The 26,163-nt window shown below is 40.5% G+C and overlaps 1 protein-coding gene across 1 annotated transcript; it reads right to left on the bottom strand.

Annotated features, from left to right (window-relative positions):
* Positions 1–451: 451 nt before the first annotated feature.
* LOC310987883 (DNA topoisomerase I, mitochondrial) lies at positions 452–26,163 on the bottom strand (the record flags this gene model as incomplete). Its single annotated transcript, XM_083974352.1, has 18 exons — positions 452–554; positions 1,105–1,254; positions 1,890–1,990; positions 2,235–2,362; positions 3,077–3,191; positions 8,644–8,712; positions 11,892–12,077; positions 12,636–12,779; positions 14,038–14,182; positions 14,621–14,808; positions 14,912–15,034; positions 17,909–18,030; positions 19,512–19,627; positions 19,772–19,890; positions 20,082–20,169; positions 20,270–20,404; positions 23,866–23,912; positions 26,086–26,163. The coding sequence occupies 18 exons, from the start codon at positions 26,161–26,163 to the stop codon at positions 452–454; spliced, it is 2,157 nt and encodes a 718-aa protein (XP_083830478.1).

The following is a 26,163-nucleotide window of genomic DNA, read 5'->3' as shown; positions in this document are numbered from 1 at the left end:
ATAATGTATTGAAATGACATTTATTATAGTACAAGATCAAGATCAATTAGGCTGAGCATTTTTGAACTTGCATTATATATTGGTCAATATGTTTGTAACTTGGATTTAGTGTATATGAAATTTGAGTTAATGACAATACCTTCTCAAAAGTGGCATTTAGACAAATTGTAAGCATACCTTAACTGCATAATAGGAACCTTTATTCAAAATAATACAAATAGAGCACACACAAACAAAAGTGCCAAAAGCATCAAACAGAAATGAACGGTAGTAGGAAAAAAAAACATGTCTTAAAGACGGAGCTTGGTAACGTTACACACTCTCAAAGAACATCAGCAGTCTTTGAACATATCAAATGCAACATTAAAGTACTGTATGTTATATAAAGTGAATGGCTCCTTCATTGCACTATAGTGTCATCTTATCAGACTGGCGTTTTAGAGGGTTAAAGTTAGAACTCAAAGTCTTCCTCTGTCATGTCGATGGCCCAGGCAAACTTGTCTCGTTGGGTTTTATTGTAGATTTTTTCAATGGATACCTCATTGTTCTTAGACCTATAACAAATGGAAGATGCAATTATACACTGTTATGCATTAAGCAACACAACAGTTAAGATTCTAATTACTTATGATATATTTTCTCCTAAAATACATAGGTAGAAATACAAAAACAGAATGTGACGGACAGCAGATTGGGTTTGATGACCTGGAGATACATTCACTTGTTTCTATTATATTGTGAATGCGGTGCTGTTGTCCATTGTGGGTCCTTGTTGAATTGGTGACTCAGTTTTTCCGCAGACTGATTCATCAAGAGGTGGGTTTATACTTTTTGATCCGATCCACTGAGCTGCACCTGCATGAACACGTTGGCCATGTAGTACTGGTTGCCATGGTGCTCTATACAGATTAAGAGTGAACCAGCTTTATGACACTTTGTGAGGCCCAAAGTAAGCTGCCCGATTTAGTTAGTTAGTTAGTTACATTGTTTTTTCAGACCAGAGAGGGAAATGGTCCGGTTAGTTTCAATTTAAAAACTAAATGTTGTCTGGCTGCTATACAAGTGTTTTCGCCAAGCTAAGTGTCTATGTTTGTATTTACTCACCAAGCCACGCTAATTCGTGGATCCAGATAGTTGAGCTTTGAGGTACCCAGTGCAATTTGTTTGTTCTCTTCTCTGTCAGTGGCCTGGACCTCCAGCTTCAGCAGCTGCTCTTCACAGCGCTTTACTGCTGCCTTCTTCCGCTCCACCACGCTGGCAGAAAAATATTCACAAAGGCAAGTACAATGGAGTCACACAGTTAACTCTAGCAGAAACAAGACTCCTGTTTTGAAAGAGTGTCAATATGGATACTTTCCACATTCTGAGCAAGCAAAAAAGGGACTGTTATGAGCATGCACCCTTGTTCAGAGGAACAAAACAGTGCATCAAAAAAAATGTTGTTAAACAGTAAGTACACCAGGTTGTTTTGTGGTGAGTACTGTGGACTCTTAATCAGTCATCTTCTCTGTTGATGGGTTATGTTTGAGGTTAAAATTTACATCTACAGTAACAGTGACACAGTTCAGAAGCATATCCCCATAATTTAACAGCAGTGCTTCCAACACAACAAACATCTGTATGATTGTAAATGACAGATCTAACATTTCCCATGGCTTTTGACCCTCAGCTCATTATTCATACTGAAGCATTTTGTTTTATGTGTATTGCTAGGTGGTGCTTAACCCTACTAACTTGTACCTACTTCTCTTGCATGTGTCAGCATGTCTGGTTTGTTATTCAGTCTACAGAGAGGTACTTCTGTTTTAAGATTGTTGTCAGTTATTTGTAGTTGTTACAACCCTTAATTATGTTGTTTTGTTTTTTTACTGCACCACTGCATCACTTACGTTTGCAGCTTAGAGTCTGGGCTGCCTTTGCTCTTGGCCTCCTTCTTGGCCTGTTTCAGCTCAGTCTTAGCCAGGGCCAGCTTCTCCTTACTAGTGTCAATCTGGATAGAGCACATTAGGACACATACAGTTGTTTATTCATACATCACTGTTAGCTTCAAGGTTTCTTTGACTGGGCTATAATGATTTCAGAAATATACGATCTCTTGAGTTATACCCGGGGATTCTGTAAATAAAACGTTACAGTGGTAGAAGGACATGAAAAAAAAAATCATTGTCCCTTTCTATGCACCATGTTAATGTGATGAAGGACTGTCCAATAAACCAAGTCAAGTCATTTCTTACCTTGGCCTGTAGATTGGCCATTGACTGCTCGAAGGTTTTTGGCGGCGCCCGCTGGTGGTTACACAGAATAGCAACTGCTCTGTTGGCCCGGTTGTAGGACAGCAGCTTCTCTGCCAAATTGTCAGAGCCTTGGAGGGTGAGAGAATAGTCATTTGTATTTAAACACAAACACCCCAGTGAGAACACATATCTGGCGAGAATTATGCACAGAGAATTTAAAAAGATAAAATCATGCTGGCATCCCTCACGTTATTACTGCCCACCCACCATCTGCATCACAAATCTCAACCTTGAAAAAACACACACACACACAGGTTGCTGCTGTTTCATTCATTTTAGCTTTGTCTATTCTTCCCCGGCTCCACACCATGCACACTACAGCCACATGTCAGCTTGCAGATTGGTTCTCAGTGGCAATCCAGAAATGAGAAGAGGAGTGTGACACTTCTATCTCTGAATGAGAAACTGTGGCAGAGGCAGAGGCAACCAACAGGACGCTGATAAAAAAAGTGAGGCAGAGACGCTCCACACTGGATACAGTGATAATGTACTGCTGCCATGGCTGGAAAAGCCGACTACCGTCAGGATATCTTAAATCAAACAGGCTAAAAATAAAAAGTGTCAAAAGTGTGGCGGCGTGTTTTATCATGGGACTCCATGGCAAAAGCAGGCAGGTAATGAGACAATGATAAGAGACAGATTGATAAAGGGTTACTGCAATAAAGCTGCTGGACAGGTACCAGCAGCCGAGTACGAGCCAGTGCTTTATAAGCCTGGCGTATGTCATATAGCAATTTATGTAAGCTTAGACTGTTTTATAGTATAATGAATGTGTGACTTACTGTTTGTGAGCTCTTTGAGCTGCTGCTGCAGGGTGATGGAGGCGTTATATGTCCTGAAGACCTTTGCAGACAGACCTGGCATTAGCGAGCCCAGATGCTTGTTGAGTGTGATCGTCTGCCATGGAGAGAAACATGCAAGGAGCAACGCATATTTAACCAGTGTGGTATACTGTAGAACAAACACATTGCCAACACAGTCAACCATTAGGACATCTACAGCAACACCTTCCCTCAATCAATAGGTGGCACTGTGGCATTGTACCACTGCAGTGTTAAAGGCATCTGTAAGACACCCTTCCAAATAAAAACGCATAAAATACTATCCGTGCCTTCATTATCATTATCCATTAGAGCCGGGAGATTAAAACAGATCACAGTACTTTCTCCCCTCTGACATTTCTCAAGGTATTTTAACAAGTTAGAGCTGTCATAGCCAGTGGTTAGATAGCCATTAGCTCCTGCCAAATGGCCACAGCTTCAGCTGAACAGCACTGACATGAAACAGAGTTAAGAGTTTATGGACATCATGCACAATAGTTGAAAATACACACAGCCGGATATGAGATGCAAATAAGTGGCAGATAACATTGCTAAACATAGATGAAAGCGGACAAATGTGGGAAAAAGAAAAACTCGCAGGTCTGGGAGAAGGAGAAATAATTCAGATGAAGATTACAATAATGATGTTGTTGGTTTTAATCAGAGTGGGGTCGAGATCCAGCTGTCTGGGGCTCTGGACTTGTTTAAATGAGTGTGTCTCGCTGCAGAAGCCAATTAGAAATAAGATGAAAGAGGTGTTTCATGTATACACACATACGTTTTGTATGCATGCATGTATTGGGGGAGCACACAGGTACATGCATCCACACACGTTCCTCGTCGTGGCTGCCCTGCTAATGAGCTACCTAACCGTGCCCCGGCAATGCTAATGATGGTGTGTGCAAGTTTCAGGAGCAGCAGGTATGATAGCTATCACACCTCCACCTCCACCTCCAGTCCCTTGCCATAGTGTGTTTGTGTGAGTTTGTCTCAATGCCTTAGGAGGTGACTTGGATGACAAACACACAATGTATTATCACTGAATTCTAGTTTCCTGTCTATCATACACAATTCTTCACATGATTGTACCTTCTTGTACTGCAACAGCAATGTTGTCATGCTCACAAATAATGTGAAATTAAATACTGACTGCTGCCGTTCTAAACTAGTTAAAAATAATCTGCTTTTCATACTTCAATGTGTGCGTTCTTGCTTCAGTTCCATGTTTAAAAAAAAATATTTTCTTGTGGATGGTGAAAGGGAAACAATAGAGTGGAGGGGGAATAATTAAATGTGCCAAAATAAAGCAGCTCATAGGGACTATATCACACCACAGGTAGTAATTTCATTTATTTGACAAAGATGTAGTTAAGGAGATCCCACTGAGGGTAGAGTTAACCTGAAACTGCAGGTAGTGTATGTACTGTAGCTCTAATGATGTGGACTCAGGAGAGCAGGCTTCCAGACAGGCCTGACACACACCTGCATTTTCAGCTCAGATCAATTGTGTGTGTGAGTGCATTTGTGCACAGACCCAAACACACAGGCAAGTGAACGCCGACATGTCTGTGCGATCACCACGGTTGGGCATTTTGCAGCCTTACATTGATGAGCACCATCTCTCTCTGAAATGTCATTCGGGGCGTTAAAATGTTTGCAACACTGAACACTCAGAGATATTTAAAGACGGGGGCCACGTTAACCCAACAATGTAAGGGCGTTTTGTGCACTTCGATGCACATTATTTCTACAAAATCAATGTAACTGCTTTTCTGCACTTCAGTTTGGCATTTTGTGAAGGTGAAGGGACCCAGAGCCATTAAAGGAATGCGTCGAAGACCACAAGTCCAGTGCCAGATATGAACGTACAATGTTTTACTTGATATATACAGTATATATATATATACAGCTTAAAGGAGACACCGCTTCTTCATTATTTTAATTAATGAGTGTTAAATATGTTAAAAAGAAAAAGAAAAGAAAAAAAGCTCCAGCTGAACTTGCACAATTGTAGGTAGTTGTAACCAGCAGTGCAGTATCAATCAGTGGGTACTTTGTTTACATTTCCAGAGCTGGCTTATGTTCTTATTTATTTAATTCCTCATCCTCTTCCTCCTTATCGAGCAGTGCAGGTGATGAAGACGTGGGTGCAGGGCAACAGTCCTCTACAACTGCATATTTCACAGCAAGTCTGTATCATGCCATCTCTGCAAAGCCGTGCCCATTTTGAGTGATCTAATTAAATTCAAGGTGTTGGTTTAAATCCTTCTCATAACTAAACCCCACCAACGTATTTTAATGTTTTTCAAAAAACTGTCACGTTTCTGGGAAAAAAAAAAAAAAAAAAAAGACGCCACCCCCACCCCCCCCCCCGAATCTTCCATTTGGCTGTGTTCAACCAAAGTGCTTGTCAGACATCTGCAAACTCCTTGTCCCACACTTTTCTCTTTGAACATTACAAAACTAGCAACCAGCAGCACACCCACTTCACACAGCAATTGACCAAGTGTGTGGCAAATGACACCTTTTCTTTTCTTCTTCCAATTTTTGCATCTACAGTATGTCATTTGAGTTTGTCGATCAGAACAGCTCCAAGAAACATTCAGACCCCTTCACTTTTTTTGTTATATTGCAGCCCTATGTTTAAATCGTTTTTTTAATCCTCCCCTGTATGTACACTCAATATCCCATTATGACATTTTTGCAAAAAGGACAAAAAGGAAAAACTGAACTATCACACTGTATCACAAAGTATTCAGACACTTTGCTATTACACTTAAAATTTACCTCTTGGTCATCTTTGAGATATACAGTATATATGTACACTATGTTAATAGGAGTTCACCTATGATAGATTTACTTGGACATGATTTGGTAAAGACACACACCTGTCCATTTGAGGTCCATCTACGTAAGGGGATGATTCATATTAGAGTAAAAACCAAGACATGAGGAGGAAGTTACTGTTTCCAAAACTGAGACACAGGATTGTGATTCAAGATTCACCTGTTTGGCTTTGATTGGTTTTCTTATGGAAGTTTTTCTCTAAAAGTAAAAGCGGTCTAAATATTTTTAAAATGTGCTATAAACGTAAATGTGGTTCCTATGTATTAATATATCTAATTTTCCTATGTGCAAAATACTCTGGCACCTTATCTAGTTAAAATCCAACAGGAACTTTACTTACCTAGCTGATTTTATTTCTTTTAAATGTGGTTTTATTCTTGCTGCGTTACTCTAATTCCCTATTTGTCACTTGTTGTGCTCCTATGATAGTGTGTGCATGTTAAGTTGGGGACTGTAGGAAGTGAATTGCCCTCTGGGGATAAATAAAGCTTTTTTTGATTTTGAAACAGCTTGATCTTCAGACATGGTTTGACAACAAACAAATTAGCTTTGAGCATATGGTCACTCCTGATAATAGTTGGTGGGATAAATAAAGTTTGAGCCACACCAGACAAGCGAGTGCTTCCACTGGATTCTCTTCTCAGTATTCGTTGGTGAAATATGTACTGTATATAAAAACACAAAAGTCCTCATTTTGTTCATTTTAGTTCACAAATGAGCAGTGAAGGAGATTTTAGGATCGTGCTCATCAGCCAACTTGAATGACACGCGGCTAAAACTAATTCCCTCCTAGGGCTGGGACGATATGCTTTTCTCCCGATTCGATTCTTCTACGATTTTTTGAATGGCGATTCGATTTAAATTGCGATTCTACGATATTGCAGATTCTCTCGATTTTCAGTCTGCATTTTTAACATTTATCTGCACACAAATACTGTAGGAGCCTATAAATGAACATACTCCATTATAAAGTGAACTTAAACCCTTTTCAAAACCTGTACTCTCTGTATGTAAAAAAGGCTAACAAATGCACAATATAAAAATTTTTTTTTTTAAAAAAATCGTCAAAAAAGATATCGCGATATACATGTGAATCGATTTTTTCTCCCACCCCTATTCCCTCCCCTCCTTATTCATGTTTTTCCATTTACCTAATTGTATTTCAATTTTTGTCTTTCCTTAGCAGCTTCCGCAGCCACTCTTTCTGAAATGCCAGCTAAGGATAGCCGCACACTTTACATTTTCCAGTTCCATCAGTCATTCCCCATCCACCCCCCCTCACCTTGGCCTTACAGCAGCAGCTACCCAGCTGTCACTTCTGCTGCTTTATCTTTCTCCTTCCCTCTATCTTTCCTCCCTCTCTCTTCCAACTCCTACCCTTTTCCGGCCGTCGTCCACCTTCTCCCTCCAAACCTCCCCTTCTCCTCTCCTCTCCTCTCCTCTCCTCTCCTGGACCGGCTGTCACTTTCCTACCACTCCATCTACTTGTCCACATGCACACATTCACACACGCGCCCTCACACCACTCCACTCTCTCAGTGGCCTGGCCTTTCCGGGTGTCAATCAGGCCTGCCCACAACAGCCATTACCATTCCACCTCCAACACACCCTGACATTTTCTGACACACTGGAGGGCAGAGAGCAGAGGCACCGGACTCTCTCTCTCTCTCTCTCTCCTTCAATTGCTCCATCTCTTCATCTCACCGCTGTCCTGTCTTGAGTCTTTCTTTCATGCCTCTCTCAATCTCTCTCTTAGAACTTCCATGAGCTTTCTTATGTGAATATCCTTTTTCATCCATTTCATTAGACACCACAGTCTGCCCCGATGGCCATTCATCTATTCCCACCTTCAGCCTTGTGTCTGTCTACTGAACATATTACAAGACAAGGGAATATTACAGAAATCGGAGCACTTAACCTAAAGTCACACACACCGCTGTACCATTGTTTTCCACTACAGCAATCCTGTGCCCCTCACAAGGACAATCTGGGATGTAAAAAGACAAATAATGGAGTTAATCTTGTTCCTTGAAGACTGAGAGCAGCCTGAGAAGCCCCACGTCTCTCTGCGATTGACTAACCACTGCGCACATCTACTGCATCCTGTGTGGACCTGCTGCCTGTGGCTATAGGACGAGGTTGAGAGGACGCCACAATTTTTTTTGTGTCTGTGTGTGGAAATTCATCCAGCCAGCATGTTCACTCTCAATTTTCACTTGCGCAATTTCATTTTTATCTGCTGGAGTCCATCCCCTCACTCTTTTGAAACTTCTTTTTCTGCTTTCAATTTCCCCACTTCCAATATTCGTCCCCTTCTCCTCACCTCCTGTTCCCTCACTTTACCCCTTTCATCTCACCACACCAATGGCTCATCCTCATTCAATCTCATCTCGTACACCTTACAATTTAGTCCCTACTTTTCCTTTACCGTAGCCCTCTGTGCCCAGAAAACATTAGAAAAAAAGCAATTCTATTTTGCTTTCACAGCATTTTCTTCAAATATTATGTACCTCAGGGGAATTTCTCAGTTTTACACGACCCTGATAAAAGGAATTCAAGTCCTCTTTTACCTGTGAGACGTTTTTACCAATACCAAGCATTTTCCCACCGATTCCCTCGCTCAGCATCACCTGATAGTGTTTTCACAAAAGATTCAAACATAAGGAAATGAAGATACTCACACTAAGGCGGTCAAAAAGGTCGTCTCCAGGTTCTTTGTTGTCCAGGAACAGCTTAAGATTCTTAAAAACCTGAAAAGATACACATTTTTATGAAAAGAGCGTACCTTTTCACCATCAAAACAAATACTTTGCCAAGATGTCTTAAGACAACCTGGACTTTCCAAATGTGTTGTGTTTTTGCATTATGAAAAATGGGGAACTGCAAAACATCCAATCATTTCTTAAGCTATCCAATATTGGCTAATTGGCTAATATTCAATATTTTAGGTGCAAATCATTACAGTTGAGATTATTTTAAATTTAGAAATTAAGTGACAGCAGTTTTTTAAAGGCAAATTTTCAAATCAAATGTAAAATATCATTAAAGGCGAAATTTCACACACAGTATAATGCTATAGAAAATATAGTGTGCGTCTCCTTGAAATCTAGACTTTATTTGTACATCTCAAAGCACAATTACATCCAACATTTTCAGCAACTCTGTGGGATCCACAGAGGCACCGTTCCCCAAAATAAACTCATAAAATATGCAAGACACCAATTAATAGCAGATGTGTTGCTTTCTAACACACACTGACATATTTCACTGTCTGGTTTGTGTGGCAATTTGGATCCCCCCCATGGCAAATAATCTTAAAGTATAAAAACTAAAAATGCAAGTTTTTGGGGGATGAAAATGTAAATCAATATCTGTCTAAAAGTCTCAGAGAAGCAGAGACACCAAAGTGAGCTTGCCTAATTGGTTTAGTGATGTGTTTGGATGTGTGCGTGTGTGTGTGTGTTGAATGCAATTTAGAAAAATGAATAAATATTCAACAGTATGAATGGACCTGACACAATAAGTTTATGCAGCTGCAGGTGTCCGCACACTCTGGGGGTATTTGATAAAGTCATTCAGCGAGTTATAAATAGGTGCTTGTTTTGAAACAATAAACAGATACGTCGAGCTGCTGATGAATCGCTGGCTTCGGATTCAAGAGTGGCAAAGGCAAAGAAAAGGCACAAATTTTCATATGGATTGCTCATTATTAACCCTCATGGAAATGATGTGACTTTGTGTTATTCAGCACTAACAGTTCACATCGTGCACAGCATGGCTCCACTTCATTGCCATTTTTGCATTTATTCCCAGCAGCGTCCTGCGACCTACTGCATGCAGACTGTTAAAGAAACTGCAGACTTCATAAACAACATAGATATAAGCCAAATACGTAATACGTAAGTATTAGATTCAATGATTCTATCCCTCCAGAGGTTAAATATGGAAATTCTTTCCTTCTATCCTTGTTCCATTTTATTCAAAGTGACATTTAGCAGCAATCCCACTGATTTCTCTGGGAATTGATGATGCTAAAATATGCAAAGGACTAATTAATTCTAGCTAATGTGTTGCTTTTGAATGCACTCATTTGAATAATTATATGTTCTGCCAAGAAACAAAACACTTTGGCTGTCAGGTGCTAACATTTCTTTTTCTGTCTCTGGAACTGGAGATAGCATGGAGGAGGGCTTGGAAATCTACATATACATACAGTACAATACAATACACACAAAGACACACACACGTGACAGCTGTTTGACAGATTGCAGATCACAAGTTAACAAGATTAATAAAAATAAAAAAATTCTCACACTTTGTTTTCTTCTATTGTGGCATACATGACCTGATCATTACACCATTGCATCATCATTTACTGAATCAAATACAGTAACAACTGACAAGTTGCTGAAATGCTTAATTTTATTTTGTACTTTCACAGTGCTGACGCTGTCCTATGGGCCTTAGTATTGCATATTGCAACCTGTACAAACACCTGACATTACAGAGTACATTAGAGAAAAGCCATGTAAGCACTCTACTGATTACATGGACATTGTCAATGGATATGTTAAAGTTTTTAGCTGATTTGTGGCCAATACAGGTCTGTTTAGAGAGAAAAGAATATATTCGGTATTTTCCACTTCAGTGCAGTTGACTTTTCTGCAACGGTACATAAACACGACCCCACGCAAAACATCTCTCTCTTCCAGACAGGAACCTCTGTGTCGAGTACAGCTGGGAAAAGTCTAAAGTTCTGTTAAAATTCAGAGAAACGCCTCAACGGTTTCCCACACAAGAGTTTTACCGTACTCTTTCCTGTGAAACGTTTCAAATGGCAACAGCATAAGAGATCTTGGAGCCACTCCACAAACTGAACCCATGAATTTAGACGTTATCAGAAGTTCAAATCAGCCCACGACAACAGTTGTATAATATCTTCTGTGGCTTGTGGTGGGGGGGGCATTGCAACATTTAGGTGATTTCAGCCCCTACTGTTTTTTAAACCTCTCTTGCAAATTCCCCTTATTTTATGCAAGATTTAATAGTTAAAAAAAACAACTTCAACCCACCTGACTAAACAGGTAACAATGAAATATTGTCTATTATTAAAACTAATGTGCGTGGCAGCTTGTTAATCACAGAGCTGTCCAACATCTGATTAGGATACATGGAGTCTGCACTGCGTTGCCACTCTGGTTAATCATTTCAGGGTCAACCCAAGCATGTACACACTCTGCATGGACCAACTAGGTTATTTTTCATTAGCAATTAATCTGCTGTCAATACTTTAGGTCACTGTTTATAAAATGTCAGTGAGAAAAAAAAAAGATAGAGCTCTATCACCAGTTGGGTCAGCTAAATTCATGTATTAAAATTGGCTGCTGGTGGGAGTAGAAGCTTGACCGTGTAATGATGATTAGGTGCACTGACCAGCTCCAGGTTAGATCAATTAGGAGGTTCAAAATCCCCTTCCATGAAGATGTAATCCAACAGAGGCTGGACTGGAGCAGAGGGACAGTTCAGCAGTTTGAAGAGACCGACAAATTAAACCACCACAGCCATGGGAAACTAATCTACAACTGTGCCCCGAGGACATTTCTCAGTTCCCTTTCTGCTTCAGGCTCTGCGGGTGTAGATATGCAGGCAAGTGACCTTCTCTGCAGGGACTTTTGCCAAAACCCAAAGGGTAAAAGCTAGGTTATTAGACTGAAATATATTGGTTTGTATTGGAATGAGCAGCCCTCACATTTTGCTAATGGCTTCTCAATTGGAGAATGGATTTGCTCTGTGTGAATTAAATAACAGAAAAAATATGAACAAAATAGTTTTCAGGTGCAAACAATTCACAAATTAAAAGACGGAGAGGAGGACGGATGTGGTTGTGTTACAAAAGTTTCTAGATTTTTAGATATTTTTGATACTTTACCTTCTTGATGACGGGGACCTTGTTGTAGTAGCGAATGCAATCTTTACCCAGGAAGTCGAACTCCACCACGTGCTCGTTACCATCCAGCTTCTCGTGCAGGGTAATGTGTTCGACTCGCAGTGAGCAGCAGCCCACCGTGTCCGCCGTCTCTCCCTCCTCCTTCTCATTACCAGCTCTCAGCGCCAGCTTTATTTAGATGAGACGATGAGGATAAATGAATATCAAATTCAAACACATACACACACACCAAACACTTTGACCACCGTCTGTCAAATATGCATAACAAACATGTGCCAATCAAATGACTACTAAATATATATACGCTCATGACATTTAGTAGAGACAGAACACCGCACAGTATACACAAAGCAGCCGAATCAGAATTGAAAAAGTCTTTGGCATGAGCCAAAAGCAATCACGCTCTCAATCTATCATTTCACTGAATGCAGACTGAGATAATTAGCTTGGGGTCACGGGTAGAAAATGACTACATATAATCAATTTTCTCATTGTAAAAGATCTTCCATCTGACTGTGAGGGGAAAAAAACAGAAAGAATCAAGACACATCACATTGATTTCCAATATGTTCACATGGTCCTTGGTGTTCAACCTGAGAACTAAGGAGAATCTGACACTGTCAAAAGGGCTCCTCCCAGCATTTGGGTGTAAAACTTAGTATTCTCATCTTTTTTTTTTTTTTACATCTTTACTTTTTCCCTTGAGCAGCAACTTAGAAAACAGACCTTGTCTATGAAATAGAGGGCCACAGCTCTCTGACGAGTACGCATCTCTTTAGATCTGAGATCGGTGGTATACTGGTCTCGGATGCCGTCCACACATGTCTTCAGTTTCCGAGCAATCTCATATTTTTCCCAGTCCTTCTCTCCCTGTATTGATGGGATGACGGGAAGAAAAAGAGGAGGAATAGGGGTTTAGAGAAAGAGTGAGCAAGAGGGGAAAGATGAGTAAACATAAAAAAGGACCAAAGAAATAATATTTATGTAATCCACTTGTGTATTTATTCCCCATTAGCCACAGTGTCTACTTGATGACAATATGAAATAATTTTTCCTTGAAAAGCTTCAAATCAAAATGTTTTTTAATGGAGTAACCATCATGCAGATTGTTATATCACACAAAAAGGAAGGGATATAAAAACACAGACCTACACAACTATTATGACTAAATTCTCTTTCTTCACTGTTGGTTTTGGATTGCAACCAGCACAATTAAACCCACCATCAGTGAACACACACGTATTGTCATGGAGACTGAAAGCGGAATAACTTAACCTTTACAGATGAAAGATGGAGAGAAGGAAGAGAAAGAGTGAGCAAATGGAAGAGGGAGAGGGAGAGAATGAAAGAATAGGGAAGAAAAACGAGACACTGCACGGCACGCACTCTTTTTTAGCACGCATAACTCAGAGGGGTTGCCATTTACTCTGCAACAAAACCATTATGGAGTTTTAATACTTAATAAAAAAAGATTAGGGGATTCATATGCAAATATCCCCCCAATAAACAGTTCTGGTTTTATTGACCATGATAACGATGCATATTAGGTGTTTATAGCATAGATAGTAGTACAGATCAAAACCACAGCTCCAGTCTAAAGCAACCAGTATCAATAACTTTGTTCAAACCTGAACTATTCATTTATATTACAAGTTGTTACTTGAATTTACATATACAGTAAACTAAACATAAAAATAGCTCTATTTGGTAAATCTATTCCCAAACTATAGCTTCTTAAAAAAACAAAAAAAAAGACACAATTTTCTCCTAATTAATATGTTGACTATTTTCTGACGCAGACTGTAACGGTTTGATTGAGGAATGTGTTTCTTCTACCGTTTAGGCAGTGACTGGTTTCTATTCATGTCAGTGTGACAGGCTTGAGACGCATAATCCACCACTTTAAATAACATGACATCTGTCAGTTGTCAGAGGTACATTTTTGTTAAGTGGTAAGTTGTTGAAAACCAGGGCTGCTAAAGGAACACTTGGTTGGTGGTGCATGCAGGTGCTTGTGGATAAAATGTATCCATCAGGTGACTGTCCACACCTGGCCAAGTAAAAAAAAAAAAAAAAATCAAACTGGAGCATTTTTCCTGTTTGTGACAGACTGACGGGCTGGACTTACCTTGAGTTTGGAGTTGGCATTGAGCATGATGTACTTAATGCTACCCTGGATGTTCTCTGTCCAGCTGGCCAGCCATGTCACAGTGTTGTCATGTCGCACCTCCTTCCAGCGGTGGCCAGCAGGTGGCACAGGGACACACGCCTCTCTGTCACAGAAAGAAAATTAAAACCTCCTGAACACAATTATGCAACACCACTACAGCCTTGTTGCACCCCAGGCTACTGAGAATGAATAAGTGATGCATAACTAGAATTGTTGAGCGATGTGCTGCTTCAAAGCATATTCCAGAGGTTAACTAAAGAAAATAAATTCTATGCACCAATGTAAGACCAGAGAGCCATAAAAGTTGCTACACCTTAAGAAAGATGATGTGTTGAGATTAAAAAGACTGAAGAGAGTGTTTCTGTGAATGCAAACTGTTCAATACTTGATGTCTTCCTTTATTTAAAATCAAAGGACCCTGTGTTCAGCCAGAAGGTCGCACCAAGAGGTGTGACCTTAGCGACTGTGATGAAGGATTTTTGACTTTTCATCAGGCCAGCCCTGCTTATGCATCACTACGACGTCACAAACCCAGTCTCACTTGCTGCAGTTGATGATGACGTCCTCTGGCTGGATCCTTTTCTTTAGCATTCCCTGTTTGGGGTGTTCGCCTCTTCCCCTGAACAGCCCTGGAGGCTCAATCTTAAAGTTGCCAATACGTTCTTTGTGGTGGTCCAGCAAACAGAAGCCATGCTCGTCTAATATCTTCTGATTAGCTTCTTTCAAAACCTTTAAAAAGACATAAAAGAAAAAGAAAATCTGTTATTCAGAATCTAAGTCTTGAGACAAGAGGATCATTAAGCAACAGATAAATAAACAAACAGAGCCGTACCAGTTTCTCCTCTTTGGTCATAGCTTTCCTGGCCTCCACCTTGGCTTTATGCATGCCATGGAGTTCTCCAAAGTTACATTTATTAAGATCTTGAATCAGCATCCTCTCCTCATGGGTCATTTCCTAAACAAACATCAAGTATGTCAAATTGGTGTGTGAGTCAGCATAAGAATATATCATATCCTTTAAAGGGGAACTATGCAAGTCCGGTCGCTTTTTTTTTTTACTTTACAGAGCTCACCCTACAGTTTAGAAGTGCATACTTTCACTGTTGTAAAAACTCACCACTAACCCTCCTCCCTCCCTCTGGCTATGTGTTTTTTTTTTTTTTCTGACAAAGCCGGCAAGAAGCGATGTCTACCAAGGTGGTGGGTGCTATTACCAAGAGATTACGGATTACCAGGCAGGTTTACCAGCAGCCAGGCTGGTTTTGGGCCAAGACACTAGAGGGAAGGCAGAGAGCCTCCATCCTGCCCATTAAAAGTAATTTAACCATCACAACTACTCCAAAGCTGCTTAACTAAGGAACAAATCTTGCATAGTTCCTCTCTAAACAATTAATCATTTAATCTGCAAGAAATATTAATATACTACTACTAATATCAATAAAATCAGACAGAGAAAAAATGCCTCTGGGAAATTGATGGGCATTTTCAGTGGCTGACTACACTGGCATTTTTGTAATTTATCCAGTACAGATACAGTATATATGCATACAGTGTATATAAAAAAATTCCACAGATTAATTGATTAGGATTATAAAGGATCAAATGCAACTGTGGATCATTTCCAGTATAGAAAATGATCCACAGTTGCATTGGATCCTTTATAATCCAGATTACTCTGAATAGACTGCATCAGTGTGGAGAATAAAAGAGAAAAAGAAAAAAGCAGCGTGGTGATGAAAGGCCTGCGTCTAGACATTCTCCTCCTAAGAAGGCCACTGCCGAGCAGAATACACCAACAAACACTGTTGACAGTGCAGTTAAGTAGACTAAAGGAGGCAATGAGAGAACAGCCGAGTTTCAACTGTCAACTTTCTAAAGTTATTGCACAAGCGGTCACCCCATCGAAGAGGTCACCGACAAACCAGCAATACAAGAGCATGACTAAGTGGAGACGGATTCTTCTCTGTATTTCTTTGTGTTTAGGTGTCACGACGACATGTTAGCCTTCAATACAGCCTCAAGAAAGCCAGAGAAGCACAAACTCAATCCTCTGCTCATGTACGTATACCTCATGGATGAAGATTTTCCAGGTCACACTGGCCTTGACCAGCAGAATATAATAAACAATTAAAAAGAGCATAGAATGACCTGGACATCTTGATCTTTTCATCATTGCTATGCTCTTCAAAAACAGGGCAGTAACCCTGACAGTGCACATATGAAAACATGGCACATGGTCAACTATTCAGCACATGAGCCATCTGACCATTAGAACATCTCCATTTAGGATTTAAAAAGTAGATAAATAAATATCTATCAAGCTTTTCAGAGCAGCACCAGTTCAGTTTTGTTACCTAGGGTCATAGGAGAGGAAACATCAAAACAGACCTCAAGATTAGCAAACATGTACAAATACACACACAGCTCTATGGAGACACACACTGACAGTGTGGACAGGCAGTCAGTCTGCGTGTCTAAGCATGACTGACACCCGACAGTGGGCGGGCACTGAGGGCAGTGGAGCGAGAAGAGTTTTTTCCGGCTATAATAAAACAGTTTAATTGGATTTGTTCATATGCAGGGGAGCTACTTGTATGGATTAGCATATCAATGCCTTCACACAAATCGTATTTTCAAGTGCATTGAGCACTAAGCAGCGCAAAATTAATTCTGCATGATATGCCTTGGGGCTTGGCACAGTGTTTTCTCTATACAGAGGACACCCTGACAGACACCGGCATCCATGTACCAGTCACACACGCGCGCAACCCCTACTTTACACACACACACACACACACATTACTAGTTGCAGCAAACAGACATTCTCATACAAAGCTGCAACTACAGACAACTAATGCTGAAATAGGATGTTATCGGGAGAAGCTTACTGTACTCTTCTGACGCTGTTGATGTGCTGTACTTTTTGCGTCAGTGTAAACGTCATTCCCCTGAAGTAACAGTAAACACACAGACTGATGTACACAGCAAACTAACCATGGCTGACGAGGGGAAATGACGCTGGACTAAACACAACAGCTCACATTCAGAAATCAGACAAAACGGCTGTGCAGCATGGGAATATGTTATTTGATAAAGTCACTTCCTGTGTTGGTTTCAGTTCTACTATTAAAGCTGGGGACACACTACACGATTTTACCCATGATTCACAGTAGGGTCCTAGTCTGCACCAGGTGGCACTAGTTGGGGACAGTCGGCATGGCGAGTTGGCGCAGAAATCTGTTGTGTGTGATGGCGAACAGTCGCCGCCCAACTTCAGTCGCAGCAAATCAAAAATGTTTGATTTTTTTGAGCCGATTCTGGACACAGTCGGGTAGTGTGTACCGGTTACCGATCCAACCGCAAACACGTCGCCTACAGCCAATGAAAAAGAGGAGGTGGGACAAATGAGATGAAACTCAACGTCGACTCCTCCACCACAACTTGATCCAGATCCGTTTTTTCTGCTTAATGGATTTCTCACAGCAGATAACTGCACAAACCGCAGCAGCAGCAGCGAGCCGTATGTTGTCCATGTTTGTTTACACTTTGTAAAATGTGTTGAAGTGTTTGAAATGGGTTGCTTTTCACAAATCGTGTAGTCTGTGCTCCCTCATCTGGCGAAGTCGTTACGTGTGTGAACCCCAATCGTCATAAAAATCTGCTGAAGCCAGTCAGTAAACTGTGAACTCAAAGTCTTTTCTAAATTGGCAACAACTGTGAAAATAGCGCAGTGTGTCCCCAGCTTTAGGATTAAACTGCGGCAGGTTCCAGCTCTGACAACCAATTATCCCCCCCCCCTTTCCAAAACTATGATCCTTTTTGGCTTTACCTTCCTCCAGTCTGTAAAGAAGTTCTCTCTGAAGACCTTTTTGGTGGTGTACTCGTGGTCCAACATCTGAGCAAAGAACAACGCCACCTCCTCAGCTGCCAGGCTCAGCTTCACCTTCTCACCTGTACACACACACACACAAACATAAACACCATTCGAGTGATTATTTTTTCAACAATACTTTGATTTGTGGATCTAAAAACTTTCTAGTCTCACTGTCCTAGAGGTTTAGAGGAGGCAAAACATGCAGCTTGTCCACCAGTCCCTATAGTTCACTTTCACACTGTTGATCAAACATGCAATAACACACACCTCGGCTCCTCTAGAGTCCTGTCGGACCAATCTATGAATTTAAAGAGGATGGTTTCGAGACAAGGACAAAGATCTACATTCATCCCTGCCACTACGAGTGAGGTACAAACAAGTACATGCACACAGAGGAATTAACAGATCAAACCAACCGCCCCCCATAGGACACTGTTGTGCCTTGACTGCTAAACAAAGCAAAAACAATTACAGTCATCAATCAGTGTTTGACCCAAGACACCTTTCATGTCCTAAAGGTGTGTGTGTTTGTGTGTGTGTGTGTGCGCGTGTGTCCTAATTGAGGGGCCTTGGTTTACTTCAAAAGAACCCTTTGGTTTTACACATAACTTCTGTTCACTGCGTCCTTGGTGCTCTCTCTCTCTCTACTTGGTTATAATTCCTACCATTTGTATTTAGGAGTTTAATTTTAAAGTATCCCCAAGAGTGTCTTGTGATGTTCCAATATTAATCAGAGGTTCCCTTTTTAAGCGTTTCCAAATATGCTGAGAAAGGTCGAGGTCATGTTACTGTGGTTGTGTGACTGAAGGGAAAGCTAAGTAATTTAAGCTCTTCAGACTTTTTCTTGAACGTCATACAGGCTTGGCAGTGCATCAGTGAATGTTTAGGGTTAAGTGTCTTGCTGAAAGATGACACCTCTTCTGAACTACGACGCCAGAAAGCACTTCAGAAGAACGATACTTCACAGACTTCGGTGGCAGGGCTTTTGCACTTACAGTACTTAAGCTCTGAAATAACATACAGTACTTGAGAAAATCAGACTTCAGAAATCACCATCTTCTTTTAAATTTTTTTTTTAATCAACAGGTTTTCATATTAGTCTATTATGCAATACAACTGCAGTGTGTTCTGTACAATCTCACTTTCACCTGTGTTTTACACAACGTATGCACTCAAGATGCACTCAAATATGTGTTAGGCAGAGGTGAGGAACAGGCTGCAGGTCTGGCAATCTCAATTATCTCTAACACCCCCCAATTTTTTCCATGTTCTGAATTGTAGGCCTTAGATCCAGCCGAGGCCAACTCCGGTGACATCACTTGAGATAGTTTGCACAGGTCCCTCTGAAGATGCATGTCCACTATTAAACCCTTTCCTGTGTGTAGTTTGACTCTACAACACCTGGCAAACTGCAGTGCATGACATTTCTGAATAAAATATGAAAAAACTGCAACAGTACCTCGGAGGTACCCAATTATTCTGAAATAAGTGGAGTGCGTGAAAAACTGTTTTAATCACACCTTTTTCACACATCTGACCTTTACAATCGACAACTCACCATCATAGTAAAAGTGAACGTTGTTGGGTAGCGGCTGGTACTCAGGAGGGAAGAAGGGTCCTTTGTGTTCCAGGAACTTCCATTTCACCCCATCTTCGTACTTCTCTTCTTCCCACCTGACAAAAGCAACATAAAGAAAATATGAGGATGTATCTGAGAAAGTGAAAATTGCTTTGCTGTGTATTGTGTTTGATTGTCTGCGTGTGTGATGGCGTGGGTCCGGATCAATACAACATAAAAGTAAAGTAAGAATTCAAAACCATCGCCAGCGATTCTGCTCCTCCTCCTCCTTCTTTTTGATCTTCATCTGTCGAGCCTCCTCGATCTCCTTCTTTGTCCTCTTAGGCTTTTTTGTGACCGAGTGCTCTCCTTCCTCTTTTTTTGTAACTGAGTGCTCTTCTTCCTCTTTTTTTGTGATTGAGTGCTCTCCTTCCTCTTTTTTTACCATCTGTGTCAAGACAAACACTTATGAGGTGAATTCAAACACTCCCAACATGAACCGAGTCCCCAAACTTCATCCAGCTGGACTGTTATTGATGATGACAGATTACGACAAGAAGACAGGTTTACCTTTTCTCTTCTCTTCTTTGACTTTTTTTTCTCAGATTCGTCATCACTTCTGTCTTTCTGTTCACGCTGCTTGACTTTTTTCTTGGAGCTGAAAGTTTCAGCAGACAGAAAAAAGTCCTTACAAACATTGCAGGTGATGCTCATTAACTACTTGCCAATTCAAGTCTTGGAGAACTGGTCACACTCACGTAGATGTAGATGTGGCAGGGGAAACTGAAGGCTCATCTTCATCAGCTATGGGCTCATCTTTAATCCTCTTCCTTTTCAACCCCTTCTTCTTCACAGTGAAGTCTTCATCCTCTGAATCCTGTCTCACCGGTTTGCTAAATCACGAAAAGATCAGTGTCCGTAACATGAAATTGACCGACCTCATTGACCGACACAAACAAATCCGTACATACTTATTAGTTTTTTCTCCTATTTGTCTTAGAAAATCTGACTCGAAATGTCGATTTTGAATTAGCCCCTACTTAACAAGCACATAACAAGGCAGAATAAAAGCTTAATGGCTTCTTTCCACTGCTGTCTGCCAAGCTCTTGGCTCAAGAGTCGGGAGAAAATTACACCACCATGCGGAATAGAGAAGAAAAAAATCCTTGAGCACACAATGATGATTCACTGACCACAAGAAATCACACATAATTATGGTAATTAAACAACATTATTGAAACAGCAATGATATTGACATAATTACAGCGATTAGAAATTTTAAAAATAATTACACAACTGCGACCTTGGATTTCCCATCAGAGTGAGGAATTGATGAGTAGGGAAATGTCCCAAATTAGAAAATCAACACACTGGAGTTGCCACCGCTAATAAAACAACCTTCCCATTTTCTCTCTGTAACATTTAGTTAAGAAGGGAAATGGGGGGAGTCAGAGGTGTCACATTATAAACAGAGCTGGGATGCAGCTTCAGTCTCACTCTGACTGTAGGAGTCACACAGAGGCCAACATCTGCTTTTTACGTTCTTTTTTTTTTTTTCTTTTTCTTGAGTTTCTATCAGGGTCAATCAGCTGATTATAACCATTAAAGAATTATCATTAATCTGTAAAATGCTTAAACTTGGTTTTACTTTGAAATTATTTCCTATGATGGGCTGTTATTTTGTTTGTTAACATAGACTTTCCCTTTGCGTGATTATTTTTCTCCCAGAGCTTTACTGCCTTTTTGCACATCATTCTGTACTTGATTTTTTTTTTTTTGGGAAAGTCAATATTAAAGGGTCTTGTGAGGTTGTGTAAGAACTGTCCATATGCTGCTTACAACACAAAAAAGAAAGAAAAAAAAGAAGGGAAATGGGGAAGATGTAGAGCACTGTAGCCTAAAACTGTCCGAGTGGCTTATTGAATCCTAATTACAAACCGTTGTGTTAGAAAAAAAAACACCTGATATGAGCCAAATGTACTCTCTCTGCTTTTCTACAGTATGATCCCTGATGGCTTCTGATTGAGGATAATGAGCTTCCTCTCACTCCATCACGTGCCGCGGTGGTAAAAGCACACAGGTGTAAGCTCAAATTACCACCTCATGGTCGTATGCCTCCGAAAACCAGCCGCACAAGATATAATCACAATCTCCCCTTCCTGAATAACAGCACTGAATGGCCAGAGGCGCTTTTGCCGAACATGATGATGCCCAAGTGAAGTTCACCTTTGGCTATTTGGGTATGAAATGTCATAATTTTTTATCATATTAGACATTTACCATGTGCCATGGTTACTGTATGAATTTGGGAATAATACAAATTTGTTCTGTGAGGTCACTGACTTTAACCTTCGCCTTTCTCCACCAAATTCAAGTTCATCTGATTGTTTGCCCGATACATTCACAGGAATATGAGAGATGACCATAACCTTGAACTTTCACCTAAATCTGAGAGGTTCATCCTTGAATCCAAGTGAATATTTCTGCTAAATGTGGATAAATCCCTTGAGGTGTTAGTGAGATATCACATTCACAGCAATGACACAGACGGATAGACACACACCTCCGTAATCCATAACCTTATGCCCTGGCTGTCACTGGCATGTATGTAGGCATATTAACAATAAAATTGGTGTCAAGACCCCATTGATGTACAGTACAGGCTTCATCTGTGCTGAAATGTATTCATCATTCAATGACTCACTGCTACTCAGACATTTAATTGCAATAACGTCATCAAGTAAGAAAGAACCTGATGCCCTGCTCCAACATTTCAACATAATGGCAGAAATGTGCACTTTGTGGTCTAGTCCTTGATACTGCAAGTTAGTAGAAAAGAGAACAAAGTTAGTCTCTACAAACAGAGATGATAATCACTTACCTTCATGCTTCAATGTATCTAACACAACAAGTTCAACTGAGCTGTGAGAATTTCAAACTCTGTTGCCAAGTATACTTTTTCCCCCTTCACCAAAATGCTCACAGGAAAACCTACACAGCAAAACGCATGACAACATAATGAGGGACCTGTGCCTTGACTGCCTTTGTGCTACACAAACACTGTGGCCAGCGCTCACAACATGCTTCATCAAAAGGCACCATGCTGACAATACAAAACTACAGGAGCTATGTAAGTATTTCCACACTTTTTGGAAGATGAACCCCCCACATAGTTCCTTTCAATACTGACTGAGTGACATGCTAAATACTTACATTAAAACTGACAATTGGCACTTTTATGAAATATTTATCATTATATTTCAATTCAAACATGTGAAACTGTGCAATTACTTTAATGTCAACTGTGAATTGGTGTATTCATGCCACAATACGGCCATAATGACTGAACTGGTCCCCCAGGGTTACCGGTACCTTTGCCCAAAGCTTATTTTGAATTTTGAATAAGGAGTCATAATGTGTCAGTCACAACCGACTGTTACATTGATTACAACAAGGCAAACGGCCGAAGCTCTTTTTATATTCACAACCAATTACACATACAGAGGTCTTTGTCCGACTTCCTTCTTGTTCTGGTTAACTTTGAAAACCTTAGTGTGTACAGTGGCTAAGCTGTTAAGTTCAACTGCTCAGTGTGGAAAGAGGAGAAAAAAAGAGGCAAGTAAAAATGGTCATGTTTTAGTATACTGCACCGCTGAGCAAAATCTATAAAAAGCTAGACAAAGGAGGGTGGGTCACTGCGTCCATTGACATTTACGGAGTGTGGTTCTAATAGCCTTATGTTTCTTCCTTAACTCTGCTGCCTTTGCTTTCCTTCCTACATGAAATCCACTCAGCTAGCAGCACAGTTACCACCTGAGCTACTCTAAAGGGAGAAAAAAAAACCTTAAGGGAAACATTAAAAGCCAGGATTTAGCTAAGTTGTTTTTCCAAGTGACATCTCCTTTGAAATGTCACTCGTCATGTTGGGTCGGTCTAACTCCGCAACCGGGAAACAATCCATTACCAACTGTATAGAAACACCGCTGTGAGACAGATTTGACACAGCAGGATTTCGGCCAACGTCTGCCATCGCGGCAACACCCTGCTGAGCATCCAACTATTCAAACCATGCATTCTCATTTATTATTTTTCCTGACAAGCCGCAGATATTTGTCTTCAGCGCACAGTAAAACTCATTTTCTGTGAGAGCTTAACACATCGTATAAAATTGGATCGGCTACTGTCCAGGGCCCTTGAACATCAAAACACAAAAATTAATTTCGATCACCTCAGGAGGGAAGAGGAGGAGAAGAAAAAAAGAAAATGGAGAAAATAAGATTTCAGTTGCTCCATAGTAGCTGTGTCAGCAGATTATCTCGTCCTTAAATAGGTTTAATGCTACTGGCATTCCTACCTGGGACTGCTGGCTGACTCCTGGGTCTCTGTCTTGCGTGTCTTGTCCTGAGGGCGGGACACGCATAAAGCTCATACAACATACAGTAAGTGCACACAGTTTGACATTTAAAAACATAAGGCAAAGTTCAACTATGACTCTTGATCAGAGGGTAAGAGCATAGTCCACTAAATCCAGTATAATCAATAGGAAACTAATCAATTTATCAAGCATACAAAGTTTCCAACTTCTCCAATGTGAGGATTTGTAGTTTTATACCATTTGATATGAAAGTTGGATATCTCCTGTTTTTTGTTCACTATGCCGACAAATCAAGCAAGACGTCACCGTGGGTATTTTTCACTATTTTCTGAAATTTTATAGACAAAACAATTTTATGGTTTATTGATTGAAATAATAACTGGTTGTAGATTCAATTAAAATCATTAGTTGCAGCCCGACACATGGCACCGTGCAGTGGAGTGGGAGGCAGTACAATGATTATTAAATTAACTTGTGTTATTAAGATAAACTGTAAACTATAAACCATAAAGTAATAACTTCCAAATGCCTGGGTATTGTTTATATAAATATACTCAGCCAGTGTTGTGGAAATCCGATTGGGTAGAGGGATCATGCTGGGACATGCCGTTACGTCAGTCTGGGCAGGGGTCAGTGGGTAATAGGGCATGGCATTTTTACTCTGGGAACTGGCGTGCCAACTCCACTGAGGGCGGGGGCTATAGTTGGACTCCTGGCTATCAAACCCCTCTCTCGCTCAGATGACGGTGAAGTCATCGGTTCAAATTTAGGCAACATCTATCATTCAACATAGAGCAGAAAGTTCAAAATACGTGATTTACCTTGTTTTTAGACTTCCTTTTATCAGATTTCTCTGTAGATTTAGTTGACTTTGCACTGCTCGTCAGGACATCGAGATGTTGCATGAATGACAAAGAAGAGAAGAAGAAGAAAAGCTTGTTAGTGTACAGAATTTGTAACATATGAACAGTTAGAGAAAAATGGTAAAACTGCGAGAAAGAAAGAAAAAATCAGGTTTCCCTGTTACTGTGAAATGACTGAAAAGGCCCCTTAGAGACAGTCTGAGTTGCACTTTTCAAGTGCAGGCTTAAAGTGAGAGCATATTAGGCTGATGTTGGATTCATGTCTCTGTCTGGTTAGTATCATTCCAGTTAGGCGATGCTATAAAATGCCACCAATTAGACACACAATGTCCCTGAGGATTCCCCTACAGCTTTTGAACATGGTTCCTTTCAATTTGACCTTTCCAGCCTTCAGGGATGAATGTATCTTGCAACTGAGCTGCAATTATTCTCCAGCTATGTTCATTTTTTATTCAGAAATCGAGATTCTGATATGGCAATGCGACAGTTACAGCCGGATGCACTTTTATGCTAAGCAAAATTAGTTTCATGAGTCTTGCAGCTGGGAATGGCAAGTCGATGCTTAATCAGTAATTCAGTCGGTGTGCCATGAAATAAAAGGAGCTGTCACAGAAAGCTGCCTGCTTACTGCCAGTAGCGCATACAGGTGTCTATTCATCTCTCTGCTCTCATCAATTACACAAGCCAATGACAGATCACTCCGCATTCATTTGTCTGTTCACATATGCATGGTAATAAACGCATCAGATATCAAGGTAAATTAATTTATTCATATGAAGATGGAGTACCCACTGTACTCAGTAAAATGAATGCATGCACGCACTGCCACAAGCCTCCTCGACAGCCTTTTCTCAGTTACACTTGTGTGTCTGTCCTTTAGTAGCATACTGCCATATTGCTCTCTCTCTCTCTCTCTCTCTCTCTGATTTATCACCGTTGCAAGTATTGAGTTTTTTTTAATGCAAATTAATTTGTCTCCACATTTCTGCAACATGAAAGGAAGTGCTTCTTGCTTGCTCCATGCAAAAATCAGCTTTGATGTGTGGACTGTGTTGATGGTGAACAGATGTTGGAAGCAGTGCAGTCAGGTCACATGCATATATTATTAGAGAGCTGCTCTAACTTTGTTCTGGTGACAGAGAGTCACTCAGGTACCTTGTTTGATAATGGCACTTGACTCGCCCTTGAGGGAATAATGATTAAGTGCTAGCAAAACTGTGGCTGTCAGCAAACATTTTTTTTCTATCCATCTTTCTTTCTGGGCTTACACACACACACGGTTAAGCCCCACTACACACCTGTTCGTGAGTGCATCTCTTCCGGTATCGGCGGTTGCATGATCATTCAACTTTTTCAGTTTCGTTGCTTTGTGCTTGGCCTTCCCCTCTCCTTTGGCGTCCTTATCTCCTCCCAT

Source organism: Trachurus trachurus (assembly GCF_905171665.1).
Source record: "Trachurus trachurus genome assembly, chromosome: 6".
Taxonomy (NCBI): Eukaryota; Metazoa; Chordata; class Actinopteri; order Carangiformes; family Carangidae; genus Trachurus; species Trachurus trachurus.
The sequence above is the reverse complement of the archived record's forward strand: the minus strand, read 5'-3'. Positions and strand labels throughout refer to the sequence as shown.